Source organism: Lycorma delicatula, chromosome 1, assembly GCF_047948215.1.
Source record: "Lycorma delicatula isolate Av1 chromosome 1, ASM4794821v1, whole genome shotgun sequence".
Lineage (NCBI taxonomy): Eukaryota > Metazoa > Arthropoda > Insecta > Hemiptera > Fulgoridae > Lycorma > Lycorma delicatula.
The window spans coordinates 2,428,714-2,446,323 of record NC_134455.1 but is presented as its reverse complement, the minus strand read 5'-3'; the positions used below and the strand labels follow the sequence as shown (position 1 = coordinate 2,446,323).

Sequence of the window (17,610 nt, the reverse complement as noted above, 5' to 3'; positions counted from 1 at the left end):
AAAGCCATTTTTAATTTTTACAAATTCATAACATATTTCTGTTACGTTTTGTTCTTCGCTGTTTTAATAATAATTTTCTCTACAAATTTTAATAATAAAATTTGTACCTTTAACATTTACATAATCATTATTATTATTACATGTTCTAGTTTGAAAGGACCTATTACTTGGTTGTTGATCATCCCACACCAAATGTTCACCGAAAATTCGATTCGACTGCAGCATGTTTTCTTCAGACCCATGATGTTAAATTCTGTGTGTTATTTCTGCAATTACGGGTAAAAGTAGCTTTGTCCAAAAATAGTATGAATGGTGGAAATTAAGTGTAATTATTGTTGAGAATTCTTAACGGGAAAATTTAACTTTTAAATTCAGATTCAATTGGACGAATGTAGATACAGTTTAGAGTACAATAGTATTTTTTTGACTGGTCATTTATCAAAGTTATTGTACTTCAAACCTAAAAAATAGTGCATTTCATCATTTAATTTTTCTGTTTTACATTAACAGGAAAACTATGGAGAATAAAATTTGTGGAACCTGTTTTAATCAGATTTTATAAAACATCTTAAAAATTTCAGTATGATAAAATTTCACCATGGGGGACTGAAATCTGGGTAAAATATTTTGCTAGCCATAACTATAACGTATTTCTAAGAATTTTTTCCCTTAATTTTAAGTTCTAGAATCAGTTCCCAAATTATTTCCCTTTTCTCATGAATTATCCTGGCGATTACAAATTGCACAACTACCTCTCGGGAGCTGATGCTATAGCTAAAAATAAGAAAAAAGTTCATATAAACAGGTCAGAAAACAGTTTGTTGGCGAGTTTTGGCTCACAAAACATTTAGTCTTGCTTTTCACTCCTTCTGTGAAATTAAACTGTGCTAAAAAACACAACTGGGGTATAAATTGAGGAGTAAGTTTGGTTTCCTTATGGTTTTTGATCTAAGAAATTTGGTCCCAGACCTCAACCTCATAAAAAAGTTTGATAGGTTTGGATTAAAATAACTGTGTTAATTTTCAAATAAACAAAAAAGTTTCTAGTTAACTTTGTTTAGAATTTAATTCTATGAAAATTGATGAAAATAAAATATATTAAAATCAACATAAATTTGAAAAGTTCAACTTTAATTAGAAACAAAACACAAACTGGAGAGGAAAAGTGATTGGATTTTAAACAGAACAATCTTCACCCAGAAGTGCTAAAAATTATAAAAATAAATTTTTTCAAAGGTTGGCAAAATAGCTGATCAACAATTAAGTTTAGTGTCTAGCATTTGAATAATCATTTTAACAGTCTTTGTGTTATTATTGTTCGGTCAGTCATTTACAATGGGCAATAACACAAATTTGTTTTCATTTAGAGTTGATGGACATGTAGTTAATTTATGGTAAGTAAATAAAAATAGATTGGCTGCTGTGCATAAATGTGGGAAAATTATCCAGATTGAAAATATTTGGGGCTTTGGAGTGGCGAATTCAAGAAACAGGTATGCTTAAACCACAATAATTCAATGCTGGTCATAAATGTTTTGTGAGAAATGTCAACGCTGAAGAAGTAATATTGAATGCAGTACAGTTATCTTCTACCTCAAATACCAGAAGGCTGTCACATCGCTTCCATGTTTTGCAATAAGTATTGGAAAACATTATGGTAGCAACAATTCATAAAACACATGTATAAGAGTTATTACCACCTGATCTTGATAAACAGAAGAATTCTGTCAATTGTTAATAAGAAAATGTGAACATCATTTCCTAAGTAATAGTCTAATTACTGATAAATTCTGTTTTACCAGAAATGGAATTGTAAATTATCCAAACACTCACACTTGGGCAGAAGAAAATATCTCCATGAGACTGCTACAAGTCATTTCCAACATACTTTTTTTGTTGAATGTATGGTGTGGTCTTCTTTGTGACCCTTTTGTGTGATCTTATAGACCCTTTTTTACCACCAAGGCTCAATGGAGGGCAGTAAATACATTTTTTTCAAATAAATCTGATGGAACTCTTTGAAGATATTCTACTTGCAGGTGTTTTTTCAATGATGGTGAACTGCTTACTACTGTCGGATGTGATGAATTATTTAAATAATGTTTAGTAAGCAATGGATTGGTTGAAACAGACCACTAAAATGGACATCTCGATCTTATGCCAGAGGACTTTTTCCATTGGAATTGGAAGAAGTCATTCATTATTAGTCTATTCCACTTGTATTGGAACACAGGAAGAATTTTGACATTATATAATAGATAAAATTATTGTTTTGACATTTAATAATTTTTAGAAAAAACTAAAACGGTGTACGATTATTTTTTTAAATCTATTTTTTATTCATTTTTATTTACATTATAATGTTCAAAGATTGTTAAAAAATTGTTCTTTATAAAATCATATCACCTTTCTGATCTAACTTTTCGTGATCTCTTCAGATCTGTGTGTTTTGTTTCCACTGAAGTTGAATTTCTCAAATTTTCGTTTGAAAAGTTCAACCAGAAATTTTTGTTAGTCTACTGGTAAATTAACAGTTATTTTATTCCAAATTTAAAAAGTGTATTTTCCGAGAAAATGTTTTTATGTTTTATCCCGTTTTTCATAAAACTAAGGGAGATAAATGTCTGGGAACACTTTCATTCAATTTCTTAGATCGAAATTCATAAGGAAGCACCAAATTTACCTATCAATTTTTACCCAAAGAATTTTAGTACAGTTTAATTTCTCAGAGAGAGCAGAAAGCAGAGCTAAATGTTTCACAAACTGAAACTTGCTATGAAGCATTTTGTGACTTATGTTTAGATGAACTTTTTTCTTATCTTTGATTATACAATCATCTCCAGAGAGATTGCTGTGCAATTTGGATAATCACGCTGCTTGTATGTATTTATGTTGTACACACAACCAGACATTCACCACCACCACAGTATATAATTTGTTATACACAGTATTAACATTAATTTTGCGGCATTTCTGAAATAAAATAATAACTTGAATTGTGCTCAGGTGCCAACATAGAGAATTCTAGTAATGGAAAAAACAATTGAATGTTACAATTTTGTCCTTCAAAATCTACAAGTAATAAAAAGTTTTAATTAATTATTAATCTCATGCTCACTGACTAACTTAGTCAGTTTTTCTACTATTATTCTTAAAATCTCAATAGTAACTGAACACAAGTAAACAATAAAAAATATCATTACTATTAATTTTTAAAGGGAAATAAAATCTGCCAAGATAAGATGTCTGCTGGGATTACATATTTAAGAACTTTGCTCCTCCCATATTTTCTCTTTAATTTTTAATAAAAACATTAAAATAAAGAACCGATGAACTGTACTTTTTAATTAATTCATGTACTTTTTAATTAATTCAATGCCACGTGCATTTATTTTTACTTGAAAGAAATGAAGTCACTTATACAGTCTCATAAATCAGTGTAATTATGTAATAATTATTAGCGGGCTAATATTCACTACATTATAAGCAGGAAAATATGAAACAATCATACATACATGTTATTGCTATGTATGACAATCACCAATTAAATGTTTTGTCAATAACACTTTCACAACTTTGCACTTGCCCACTTACTCTTAAACGTGATATTTCACCACCGACCTTTTATTGCATTTTGGCCATTTCTTTTGCAAACTATTTTCTGATGAAACTTTTCATCATTAATCCCACAAAAAATAATAATAAAAAAAACAAGCTATATATTTATATATCTCCCATATTCTCATTCAAGAGAAAACTATTGTTCACAAAGACCTAAACAGGTTTTTCTTTTTGTGTGTGCGCACACACATGTATTTGCAAATACACGTGTGAATATCCTTTTGTAAAGCATTGAATCCCACTTTTATAAGATTAAAATGTGATAACTGTATATGCATAACGTAGCATACAATTATTTACTTCGGTATGGACTTCACAACAAATATCAAAAAAATATAATAAACTTTTTACAAGTATCTATATCTGGGGGATAAAAACAAAACCACTGAAAAGCTTCTCAACTGGGTCAATATAGAGGAGGAATCCATTTTATGGAAAGGATTATTTTATGAATATTAAATATTCAAGGAAAACAGCCTACCTCAAATATTAAGTTTAGGATATTGTATAAACAGGGTTAAGTCATTTTTTCTCAGAGATCCTGCTTCTCTTTAATGAATTAACACAATTATTAACAACATAGTGAAAAGTCTGGTAATCTTTTACCCAAAGTTACAAAATCTCCCAACATAAAAATTTATGTAGAAAACAAGTAATCCCAAAAATTTTGACAGAAATGCACACGTTCTACATATAAATTAAAGTATAATCTTTAGTTACATAATTAATTTAAATGCATAATAAAAGAAACAATATAATAGGAAAAGATACAATATTTGTGTCAAACCAAACATAAAACATCATTTATTTACAAAAATGATGAAATGCCTCTTTTTTAACAAAGTGTAATAAGAATTCTGTTATACTGAATCAAATACTTTGGGAATAAAACATATTAAAAAAAAAAAAAAAATGTCTACTATAATCTTTAATTATATGCAAAAATTAAAATAAGCTGTAATGTATAAAACATGCCCTTACCATTCTGACAAGTTAAGCAATAAAAGAATTTTTTTTAAATTTCATTACACACCTATAGTATCATAGGACTGAGACAAGAAACCAATAAATCAATAACATTATGATACCTTGCAGATTTACAATCATATACATAATACTGTTAGTCAAACACTATGAGAGTAGTAATGACAGTGAATGTCAAACACTCTTAAGGTAGTAAAAAGAAAAAAATGTCAAATTTTCACCTGACATTTAAAATGATACCCATTAGTATTATACTGCAGGTTTTGTTGGGAAAATGAAAATACAGGTATTACGATTGGCTTTTGAAGAATATAAATTGTATTACTACATATGAAATTATTTTTGTGATGCAGAGGAACCAAAAAAAAATTATTAATATATTTAAATTCACTTTCACAAAAAAGTCACATTCGAAGTGGCATGTCAATAAGTTAAGCACAAACAATTTTCTAATTATTTTCATACAAATTGGACTGAAAAAATAAATACAAAATAAATAAATATATAGCCATTATAGATGCCATTAACTTCAAGTCAATGGTTTTAAGGGGACAGTTGTCATACTAAAACATTCTCACAGACCAAGTGCATATCCTGAAGATAAATCTAACTACACAAGTTAAACTACTTGGATGATGTGAGAAACAACAGGAATTAGTCTAATGTAAAAATCATATCAAACTTATAAAATTATTTTGTTTTTTTACTAATCAAAGAGCCTACTTAAAACTGACAGTTTCATACCACAAGTTATCGATTTATAACCACAGGGAGTGTTTTATTTATTAACAAACAATTTTAGTATTGCAGAATCCTTTATAGTTGAGGTAATAATAAAATACTTAACAGAATTTTATTATATTCATTATTTTTATAGCTTATGAATAAGTAGATCTATGCACATGTGATTGTATGTACACATGCACACTTAAATACGTGTTTATACATAAATACATATATGTATTAATATATATATCTATAATAGTATAAATAAATACGGCTCTCCTTCAAACGTCTCATTTTTCAAAATGTTAAAAGACATTTAAGTATATAATTGTATGCAACTAACTATATTTAAAAACATACTGTAATAACATATAACAAGGTAGTGTATATACAGTTAATAGGGAGAGGTTCAAAGAATTTGTTTAAGTAATTTATATTATCAATATTACTGTTGCTTTCATATGGGAGAAAATAGATTTTACAAGTAAAAGAAACTGATATTTTAATATAAAATTTCTTCATGAATGCATTATGAGTAAAAGTAATTGCTGAATATGCCAACAGAAGACCTCAGTCTCTATTATTTGTTTGAATCACAAGTCCAAAAATTTGGCTTTTACAGAACAAATACCCAGTGCTTTCAGCTGAGATAAGCTACAACTCAATCAGCATTAAGTTAAAAGAATTCATATAAAAAAAAAATTAGTAGCCAAATTTTTTTTAATTTACGATTAATAAGTTACAAAACATTTGTGATTATAACCAGCCGCAAATACCACGAACCACTTCCGTTATATCTTCAATTTCAAAAGTTGTAAAAAGAGCCAATTATTCTATTATTTATTGTTTGACTTAGTTCTTTCTTCTTCTGTTTATCCTTCAGAACCACCATAAGGTATTATTTCACAGGATGAATGAGGATGATATGTATGAATGTAAATGAAGTGTAGTGTTGTACAGTCTCAGGTCGACCATTCTTAGATGAAGACCATCAGTATCCATGATCTAGTATTCAAATATTTTTTTTGTAACTATTTTTTTCTTTGACTCAGTTCAGCTCAAGTTATATTCGCATTATCACATACAATACAAATGAAAATTTAACCAAATTTTAAAGAACTATATTCTTTCAGAAACTCTGCTCTGTAATGTGAGCAAAATTTAACAAATTCTAAAATCAACTAGGTATTTACATATAGATATGACGCACTACCATTCACAATTTTCTTTTACCTACCTCAAATGAATGTTAACTTCATAATTTATGCTACATAAATAGTGTGAGTTAAATTTCCTCCAAACTTATGTTAAACAGATCAGTAGCTCTTATGGAGTATCATATTTAGCTTCTCAACCTTTTTGTGGAGGCTGTTATTCACTAAAGAAAATAAACTCAGGATTCTCTACCTGTGTCCAATTCAAAAGTAAGTCTACATTGATTAGACAAAACTCTGGAGATTGTTATACTTTCTAAGTGGATATCAAGTAAAAGACTATTTGGCTTTAACACCTAAAATGTGTACACTGCATCTGAGAATATTTTAGGGCAACTCTAGACATATGGCAGTATAGTTTTAAGAAACCATATCTAGAATAGTTGAAATGCAAAGATACACCACGCCACTTCCAAAATAAAACATAACATTCCTTAACAAAATTTGAGTATGTACATATTATTAAACCACAGTCATATTTATGATTATAAATTACTGTTACATGTCAACTTAGTCACTTAACAGAGAATGTTATATTTTATTTATTGCATACTTCATTAATAAATGTCAATAACCCATAAATTGGTTTTTTTTAGACATTCTATAGCATTCTATATACACAAATTGAAGCTTGTACAATTATTTATTATAATGAATAGAGAGAACATTCATACTAAGAATTGGATTACAATCTAACAGATTAAGCAGAGCATTTACATAACAAGAATAACTGTTCTGTAATACGCTTCATAATTATTAAATGACAATTATAATTATTATCATATTACAAACATAATTATTAAATGAAAATGTAATCTATATGATTTACTTGTGTTAATAACACGATTGAAGCCATAAAATTACCAATATGATCACAATAATGATACTATGTGTGTTCCATGAAGGCAGATGGCAATCACATTTTACACTTTTTAATTAGGCAACAGTTTCAAATTCCACAGGAATGTTTTAAATATAAAAAGAGTTAATTGGCTATCAATGAATATTCACAAATTACTACTACTCCACATGTTAAAGAACAACCAGTTATTCTAAAATATTTTCAACTGTAACAGCCAACATAAAATAACTGAGACTTAAAAATTACAAATAACTATTATATATAAAACATAAATACTCAACACATTCCTTTATTCTCATAGTAAGTAGAAAATTGGTAGAAACATACTGCAAATATCTAATTTGGACACAACACTGAAAATGTCAAAGTTAATAAACCAAATCTTTGGGAGTTTTTCAAAATTGTAAGTTTTCATTCAAGGAATTAAGATAAATATACCATTATTTTAAGACTAATGGGAAATAGATTGCCTATATGTCATGTTTGAATGCATAATATATACTTATGCTTATCTCAACCAGCCTATAAAACAAGTGGTAAGATACTTTTCTGCTGGCAGCATACATGACATGCACTATCAATTTTTATTGACTTGCTGTTTTAAGGCAGCTATTAACAATTTATATAAAAACGTTTTTAGAATTTTTCAACCTAAATCTCAGCGTTCTGTGCAGCAAGAGACTCAACAAAAGACTTTTGAGAAAATCTCATTTGAAGTAATAGGTAACAAAATAATAGCAAAGGGGCTAGCTACTTTTAAACCAAGAAACCCCCACTACCATCCTTCCCCACAGACCTATACACAAAAACCATATGCTCTAAAATCTATCCATTTACTTCACTTATTTTTCTGAAAAAACAACAAACAAAAAAAAGGTACTCATTAATCAATCTTTACTATTTTTCTTTCTTTACTATTCAGAAAAAATGTAACAGTAGTTGCTTGATCAAATAATAGTCCCTTGCTATATAGATGCCTAATATATTCTAATTGTACAATGAAAATGCTGATGATTTTTACTTAACAAGACTTGCTTTTGGTCCTTTTCATCCACAAATAATAATTTCTGGGGCTTTTGATGGCCAAGCTATTTACTTCTTACTCAATATGCAATGATAAATGCATTCTGAAGGAATCTCATACATTTTTGTTCGTTGTTGGTAATTTTATTGACAAATTATGGTACTTGAGAGCTCTTTCTCAGTTTTGTCCCTGATAGTCAAAAAAACAAATTAAAAATAAGGTCATTATTCCCAATTTTATTTTTACTGGTAGTCTCAAGTACAACTTACTTTTAAGAATAAGATTGTTTTGGAAAAAATGTATTTAAGTTATTACTTTTATAATTTTAAAAAGCATAAACAGACACACAAACAATAATTCTACCTGGAGTATCTTAAATAATGTTGGCACTAATAACAGTAAAGCAGAGGAAATAATGAATGCAATAGGATATCACAAGTATGAAGAAGCATACAAACAAAAAAATGACCTATCCAGCAACCCACCCACCCCACTCTGTGCATCAATTGAGCTTTTTTTGACAAGTAATACTTTCACAGAGCTGTATTTTTATTATTATAAGTCTATGCAACATAGAAACTTTTTATTCGACATTATTCTTGCATAACTTAGTTCACAAGAACAGTAAAATGTATTTTACAACAAGCTATAAAGTACAAATCTTATCAAACCAGAAACAAAATGTTTTTAATAAATAAATAAATTGAAAACATTTTACACAAACTGTGCAGTGCTCTTTTATAAACATTGATATTAAAAAAATGCTTATTTCAAAGAGTTTCAAGTTTTCCTTCTTAAAGAAAACTGTTTTCTCATTTGAATAAAATATCTTGCCCCATATTAATAATTACAATATTAATTTATTCTCTCTAAAGCATTCAATGCTATTAAAGGGTTTAGAACACGATCTAACGCAAAAAGTGAAAAATTAACTGCAACATAAATTAAAATTTATGTTAACTGTAACTTTGCAGGAGGTATAATTTTGGCGGTAAATCATTTCATACACCGAACAAAGAAATAAAAAAAGTTAAAAGAAATTAAAGTTCGATGCATAAATTTTCGGTTACATAAGTTTTAATTGACTCACTTAATACAAAAAGCGAAGTCTACTAAACGAACCCTTATAACTTCACGGCTAGGCGAAATTACAGAATTGTATAATAATTCTAACCTTATAAATAAACTAAAATTAACAAAATTTGTACTCGTTATCCTACGCACCAATATTACGTTACAGAAGTTTTGGTACTACACGATTCCATAACACTAAATTAAGAATAAGTAACATTAAAAAAAAGGAAATAGTAATACTTACTTGAGGAAGTTTTAAAAGGATCCCTCCCGTTTGTATTAATTCACAACCAAGCATTCTTAAATCTAGTTCAGTTTCGCCATCCAAGCCATCTAATTTGGACGGAGTGGGCGATAACTTTTCTTCAGGAAGAAGACAATTTTTTAACGATAAAATAATTTTACCATAAGGTTTTGCAGTTGTTTTGTTGCTGTTTGAAACATTATTATTTTCAGGTTTCTGTGAACCCATTGAAAAACGCAATACAATACACAATTTAACCCACGAGTTCAATATGAAACATCAGCACATCACAACACAATCACAACAAAATGGCCTCTTCTGCCTCATACACAAGCGTAAGAATATTACAAAGTTAATACCCTTTCTCAACCAATATTTTCTTCATACAATCAATCACTGTTTGTAGGTAAAAGATTTTTGCAAATAAACAGAAAACTATTCATAACCGTGCAGATAACCCGGCTGGCAGTATGCAATTAATAAATTAGAGCACTATTTCATACCACACTCAACATCACAGCGCTAGCTGGAAATTCTAAATAAAACTCACGTGACGTCATCAAATGCATGCGACTGACTCATGACCAGCTACAAAGCATTGCAAAAATGAAAAAAGTATTTTTCATCATCGCAAAATGAAAACATATATTTCGGAATCCCCAAAATTAATTAAATAATTAATTTTTTTGTAACTATAAGACTGTAATGTAATATATTATCAAAGCTTCCTTTTAATGTCAAAAAATGAAAAAAATAATGTAAGTATGATATTATATATATGCAACTGTATTTCAGCTGTTGTTTAGCGATTATAAGAATGTTTGTATAAAATTACATTTTTACATATAATAATTATATATATAATCATTGGTTTTTTCGTTAATAAATACATGCCTACATAATTTTTTTGACTACTTTTATCGATCAAGAAGCTATTGTGTAGGCATTACGTAAATTAAAACATTCAACTTCAATTTAGTATTCAAACAGTCAAACCATTCTTTATCTATTATTTAATGGAATAAAATAAAATATTGCTACAATTAAAACGTGGCATATATTAATTAAAAATATGTAAGCATAAACCACTATTGTATATTATCTGTTTAATTTTATAAAATCATATTTTACAGTTTACGATGTATTTAATTTTTTTTGTGCAATTCTTAATACCTTTCTATTTAGAACTACCGGTTATTTTAATTATTGCTAAATACATAAACATAAACAAGTTTCTTATTCAGATAAGAAGATTTGCTACTGAAAAGCTTGCTTTTATAAGACTTTTACAGTTATGTTTAAATTAATAAAAAATAAGAACTAGCGATTAATTTGAAATAAATGATCAAAAAATTACCACACCATACTTATAGAGAATAAAATATAATATTTGTGACATTTTGTAATTTTTTGAAATTCCATTTTGTCAAATTAAATCATGCTTTTATCAAGATACTCGATATTTGAATCAGCACACCATTTTATAAGTTCCTTTTCTTTTGTGGTGATAATATAAGAATTTCCACATGTATGTGGACTGCACTGTTCAAATTTGTATAACTTTAATCAGATTAGTGGATGTTGAGATGATGTACTTCATAAATGTGATCTGGATAGAATGCCAAATTAAAGTAATTTGATATAAAAATTAAATACTATTTATCTTCTCATGATATACTATATTTTTTAATTGTTTAAACTAGGGGTGTTTTCAAACCAAAAATTTGGTGGGGCTGGAATAAGATAATGTCCATTGGTTTAACGTGAAATGTTACAGAACTTGGATGAAGTTTCTCCGAGTTACAGACCACCCAACTTATCTGTAGAGTTAAATGGAAGAGCCACCATTGTATTTTTTTAACAAAACTGAATATTTCCAATGGAAAATTTTAGTTCCTTCATTTGTCCAACTCTACAGATAAATTGGTTGGTCTGTATGTAAGCGAGTCAATTCTAGTGTATTGGATTGAAATAAAAATGAGACATTAACTGTGTACTAAATCTAATTTTAACATAAAGCACTAAATGTTACTTGATATTTATTTCAACGACAATTTTGTTCAACACTGGTCTGTGATATGAGAAGTAAGAGACATAAGTCATAATAAGCAACAGTAGAGGTGCTCATGCTATCGACATCATTCACTGAGTGCGCCATGCCAGTTTTGTGATGCTCCCAAAATAGTCCCACTCACTCAGCACCAAACATTGGGGTACTTGTGCATGGCCCATAACCATGCTTTTCCAACGATATGCATTTATATTTCTTCAGAAAGTAAAATTGCTACTAAGTAGTAAATTTTTATGATGCATGAAAAGTAATTTTGACAATAACAGTTAGTTTTGTATTCTGCTATATGAAATAAACTTGATAATAATCATAAACTATTTTCAAAAGAAAAAGCACTAAACAGAATAAAATTTACTTCTGTCAAATTAAGGGTTAATAAGTTGCTAAAACTTGGATTTTAAGCTGGTGCAAAGTTGAAAAATTACACATTTTAAAAGAACTGAAAGTTTTTAAATTGAATACATTCTTAGTTTTATTATTTTGTTTATAGTTTATTTTAGTTAAGATTTTTTAGTTTTATTTAAACTAAGGATAGGACTATAATTATTTAGAAAGAGTAAGAAAACTGCATAAAAAGTAATTCACAAAAAATATAGAAGGCAAGAAATTTGTATTTGATATAAATGCAAGAAAATTCAATTGAATTCAAGACAGATTTAAGGAACATTCTTAAAAAACTAGACAGAAATTTGGGAAATGTACTACTACTTTTTTATCTTTAGTGTTCTAGTTAAATTTTTTAAAGTTTTGGGTAAAAATACTTATCATATTGATTTCAACAACATCCAATCCAATACTAAGTAATGATGATCAAAAATAAATAAAATGTACATTCAAATTACCTATGACACTACTAATTTTATGTTTAAAAAATGTATTACTGATTTCAGATGGATGAAACTTATAAAGGGGTTACTGTAGGCATATCTTGTATAAAATATAAATATCTTGTATTATATACCTGGATATAAAATTAATTGCCGTCAACCCTTGTTGGATAGATCAATAATATGGGTAGTGCTTTCTTACTCTCCATCCCTTTTACTTATCCTTGATCACTTCTTTTCCATTACTGGTTTGCTGGATGTAAGTCTAATCCTGAGTGATACAGGTCTTTTCCAACAGAACCATCCTGACCCTGTAGGGGAAGACACCCTCTGTCACCCCCTCTGTTCTGAGCCCTTATGTGCTTTACTGGAGGTCATCTTCGAAACCTCGGCTTTTGACATATTCCAGTCCGCCTTGGTCAGGATGCCGCCAATGCAAATGTCACAAGTGACATTCCCATTGGTGTAATACTACTTAATGAACTAAAAACAAAACACATCTCACTGAGTCTTAAGCAAGACTGAAAATACCTAACTAAACAAAGGAATTGAACTACCTACCCGTAGAAGGTAAAAGTGAGTTCAACACGAAACATAAAAATACTATACGGAACAACAACAGCAACACAGTAACATTGAAACAAAACAAAGGACGAGAATAACAACAAAAACATAATTTATAAAACAAAACATCATCAAAAATAGTATAAAAAACAAATCCAAGCAGAGCTCTAGATCCCCTCAGCAATCCTTTCCTTTGCTAAGTACATTATAAAATTCTCCACTATTGTCCATTCAGCCTGGCTCCTCCAGTTTACATGGAGATCCAATGCCGACCTGATAAGATCAAGCTCACAGATGGTCTCCGTTCACATTAACTCATACTTCGAGCACACATAAAGAACATGATAGGTGTCGTCCAATTGTTCACACTGAAGCCACATCCCAAAATTTCCACACATCTACCAGGCTGAATTTCTGCAGTCTGTCCCTAAAATCACCATGGCCGGAAAGAGATTGCGTCACATATTTATTAAGGTGCACCCAAGAGGCGTCCCACAAACCAACAACCCCCGACGGGGAGTCTTATTCTTTAAGACTTTGGGGGTTGGCGTCCCCACGGGCCTAGCCTCCGCAGCTTTTCTTCCCACTATACAATGAGCTGCGGAACACTTTACATTTTACACATATACTACACCAAGAACACTACATAAATTACAAAATACACACATACACAACTACACAACAACAACCTACACTGATATTTCTTACATTTACACTCGGTGGTGCTGCGACATCTTACGAAACGCAACCGTAACCCAAGGTGGGAACAAATCGTGCCGATGGGTGAATGGCTCTACGTAGTGAGTCTCGAACGATGTCCTCTGGGCACCAGGGCGAACCCAGTTGTATTTAGCTCTAGCTCCAGTACGCGTGCGCTCTGCTGGAGTGGTCCATTTTTCGCCGGTACTCGTGGGACCAAAATTTCAGTTCCAATAACAAACACTATGATGGTTGGTGGTCCATCTGAAAAAACCACCAATTTAAGTCTTGCGAAGAGACCTCGATCAGCTTCGTCTGACGAGGATAAAAGTCCTACTGAAGAGAATTTCTTAAAATCAAAATATAAAAATATTAGATTCATTGTTCTCAGAAATAGTCAGGAAGGTGGCTCCCTTCAAAAGGTTTCACCTTTCTTAATTAACAAAACCATAACAGGTTCAAGTGGCTCCCCTAAGAATATCAGGAAATTACGTGACGGATCGATTCTGGTTGAAACATTCAACGATGAACAGAGTCGATCTATCTTAATGACCGAGGCCCTGGCAGGCAGCTCATCGGCCAAAACTCGAGCAGTTGTTCGAAACGACCTCCCTCCTCATATCTCCGAAGCCATAACGGAGAAACGACGACTGAGGAGGAGATATCGAATCACCCTGTCCCCCGCTGATAAGCGGGGCTTTTATAATCAAACGGACAGGGTAAAACAACTGCTGACAAGCCATCGAGAGGATTCGTGGAACGAATACCTCGCCTCGGTCTCTGACGACATCTCCTCGGTGTTCAGGTTGAACAGGAGACTGCGAGAAGGGAAGAAGCCTCGCCATCCGGTTGTGGGGCAGCGAGGTTTTCTTGCATACTCGGAGGCGGAGAGGGCCGAGGTATTCGCCGATACCTTGGAGGAGCAGTTCACTCCAAACCCCCCTCCCACCCCGAACGACGAGCACACAACCGAGGTGGAATCCTTTCTTGTAGATTATTTCTCACAGGTGGAGGACGCCCCTCTAGAGATTGACCAAGTCACTGAAGCGGAAGTTTCCGCAGCCATTAAGGCCACAAGCCCCGACAAGGCCCCGGGTGTCGACGGGATCAGCGCCCGTGCATTCCGGAACATACCGGCCTCCGTGATTACAGCAATTTCGGTGATATTCACGTCCATTTTGTACGTTGGATATTTCCCGAATTGTTGGAAAACGGCCAAAGTCGTATGTTTACCCAAACCGGGGAAAAGTTTACTTTTCCCACGGAATTATAGGCCAATCTCCCTGTTACCGGTATTGTCTAAGTTGTTCGAGAGGATTTTTCTCGAAAAACTGAGGCGATACATGGAGGGAGAAGTGCGGCCCGAGCAATTTGGGTTCAGGGAGGGTCACTCAACCACCCTCCAACTGGTAAAAATAATAGACGACCTTGTCGGAGGCCTGAACAGGAAACGGGTGACTGCAGCGTTTTTCTGGATGTGGCCAAGGCCTTTGACAAAGTTTGGCATAGCGGGCTGCTTTATAAGCTAGCGCGATCGGCGATCCCGTACCGCTATGTCAGACTGATGCGGTCATATCTGCTAGACCGACATTTTGTCGTGCGCGTAGGGGAAACGATTTCCTCTACCAGAGAAATAGCCGCTGGGGTTCCCCAAGGAGCAGTACTTTCCCCGTTCTTGTACACTTTGTACGTGAACGATATGCCGCTGTCGGAAGGGGTCAAAACGGCCCTTTACGCAGACGACACGGCATATTTCTACGAATCCGCAAATGTGGATTACGCGGTCCGGAGGCTCCAAAGGCAGCTGGACTTAGTGGAACCGTGGCTCGACATGTGGAGAATCAGGGTCAACGGTGAAAAATCGGTGGCCGTGATGTTCACATGCAAGACACGAAAACCGACCAGAGAGCTGGAAATCTCAGGGGAGAAAATCCCTTTTGAGAAAACAGTTAAGTACCTGGGGGTGGTGTTGGACAGGCGGCTTACCTTCGGCGAACATGTAAATTATGCGACCCGGAGGGCTAAGGCCGCCAGAGCCTCGCTATACCCAGTGCTGAACAGTGCCAGCCCGTACCCACTGGCAACTAAGCTCCTCATTTTTCGGCTGTACGTACTGCCGATTCTAACATATGCTTACCCGGCATGGGGGGCAGTGTTGAGCTCCTCGCTTCAAAAGAAGATCGAGGCCGTCCAAAACATCGCGTTGCGGACGATCTTTGGAGCTCCGTGGTTCGTCAGGAACGCCACTCTCCGATCTGATGCGAGATTTCAATCCGTGTCCGAGGTGGGGGTGGCGCAGGCGCGCAGACTGTTCGGGAGAGCGGCTGTGTCCGAACACAGTCATCTTCGGGACATCTGCCGAGAGGACCCAACTCCGACAGTTGTAAGGAAGCGGCCTCACGCCTTACTGGACGAACCACCGTGATGGTGCAGTGCGGTAGCCGAAAATCGACAAACCAGGCTTAGGGGCCTCCATATCGCATGAGCCATAAACGGAATAGTGCGTCAGACGCGTTTCCGGGGTCGCGAGTGAAAAGTTTTCGCGAGTTATATAGTTTGAAGACGTCAAACACGGTAAGTCGCGCATAAAACAAAAACGCGGTCTAAATTTAAAAAAACTTACAGTAAGACAAAATATCCCAGCAATTGCGACTCCTCCGGAAAAGGGGACGCATAGCTCCCTCCTTATAGCTAGTGCCCCGTTGTGGCGTATTCCTGCTAGCCTATTAAAGAGTTAGCACCGAAAGGACTTCAGTGGACGGTCTGAAGGGGAATTACGTCGGGAGGACAGGCTTTATAAGCCTAGCCTTCCGCGGTCGGCCCATGAAATGGGTTCGATAACGCTGGTTTAACAACGGATTGGAATGCAATTAAATCCGTCTTAAATTTACTAAAATAATAATAGACAAAACTTGAAAAATTAGATCCGAGATTAAAAAAATAACCCTTTTAAAAACAAGCCCGATTAGAATGATCCAGCAGCAAGGGACTCTGTCCAGGTTCTGCGATAAAGTAGGGAGTAATAGACTCCTGCCAACTTTGCATTCCATTCCCGATCTATCTTACGTCTCCGTAATATGGGTGGCATAAATATAAGTGCAGAATGCCACAAAACGTTAAATACGAGCCGGGGTGTAATTTTTTGTAGAGACCTTCTAGATATAGATATCTCTGAAATAGTTGATGAGCTTTGCCACCAAGATGTTGTTGAAGTAAAACGTATAATGAAACGGCAGAACGGAACAGAAGAACCGACACCGTCTCTTATATTAACATTCAATCTCCCTGTTCCACCAGAGAAGATTAAAGTGGGTTACCTCTCGGTTCGGGTACGACCATTCATACCCAACCCACGGCGATGTTTCAGATGCCAAGGTTTTGGTCATACTACAACATCTTGTACAGAAACCGAGATCTGTGCTCGATGTTCTAAAGAAGGTCACAATGACACTAACTGCGAAGAAAGTGAAAAATGCGCAAACTGCAGTGGTCCACACACAGCCCGCTCCCGAGATTGCCCAACTTTTAAAGAAGAAAAGGCAATTCTCAAAATCTGTACGGAGCAAAAACTATCTTTTCCGGCTGCACGTAGAGAATATAAAAAGATAAACAACTCACGGAACCTGGTTAAACCAGACGTATCTTTTGCCACCGCTACAACTAAACAAATTCCTACAAATGCTAATAATCAGCAGTGCGG

General features: G+C 33.3%; 1 protein-coding gene across 12 annotated transcripts in view; it reads right to left on the bottom strand.

Annotated features, from left to right (window-relative positions):
• LOC142320432 (cyclin-L1) overlaps nt 1–10,289 on the bottom strand; it is a 106,936-nt gene extending 96,647 nt beyond the window's left edge. For all 12 annotated transcript variants that reach the window (XM_075358753.1, XM_075358992.1, XM_075358646.1 and 9 more), the window contains exon 1: nt 9,750–10,289. In XM_075358753.1, coding sequence (XP_075214868.1) covers nt 9,750–9,977 — 228 coding nt within the window. In that variant the 5' untranslated portion in view covers nt 9,978–10,289. The remainder of the gene's footprint in view (nt 1–9,749) is intronic.
• Nucleotides 10,290–17,610: the final 7,321 nt, after the last annotated feature.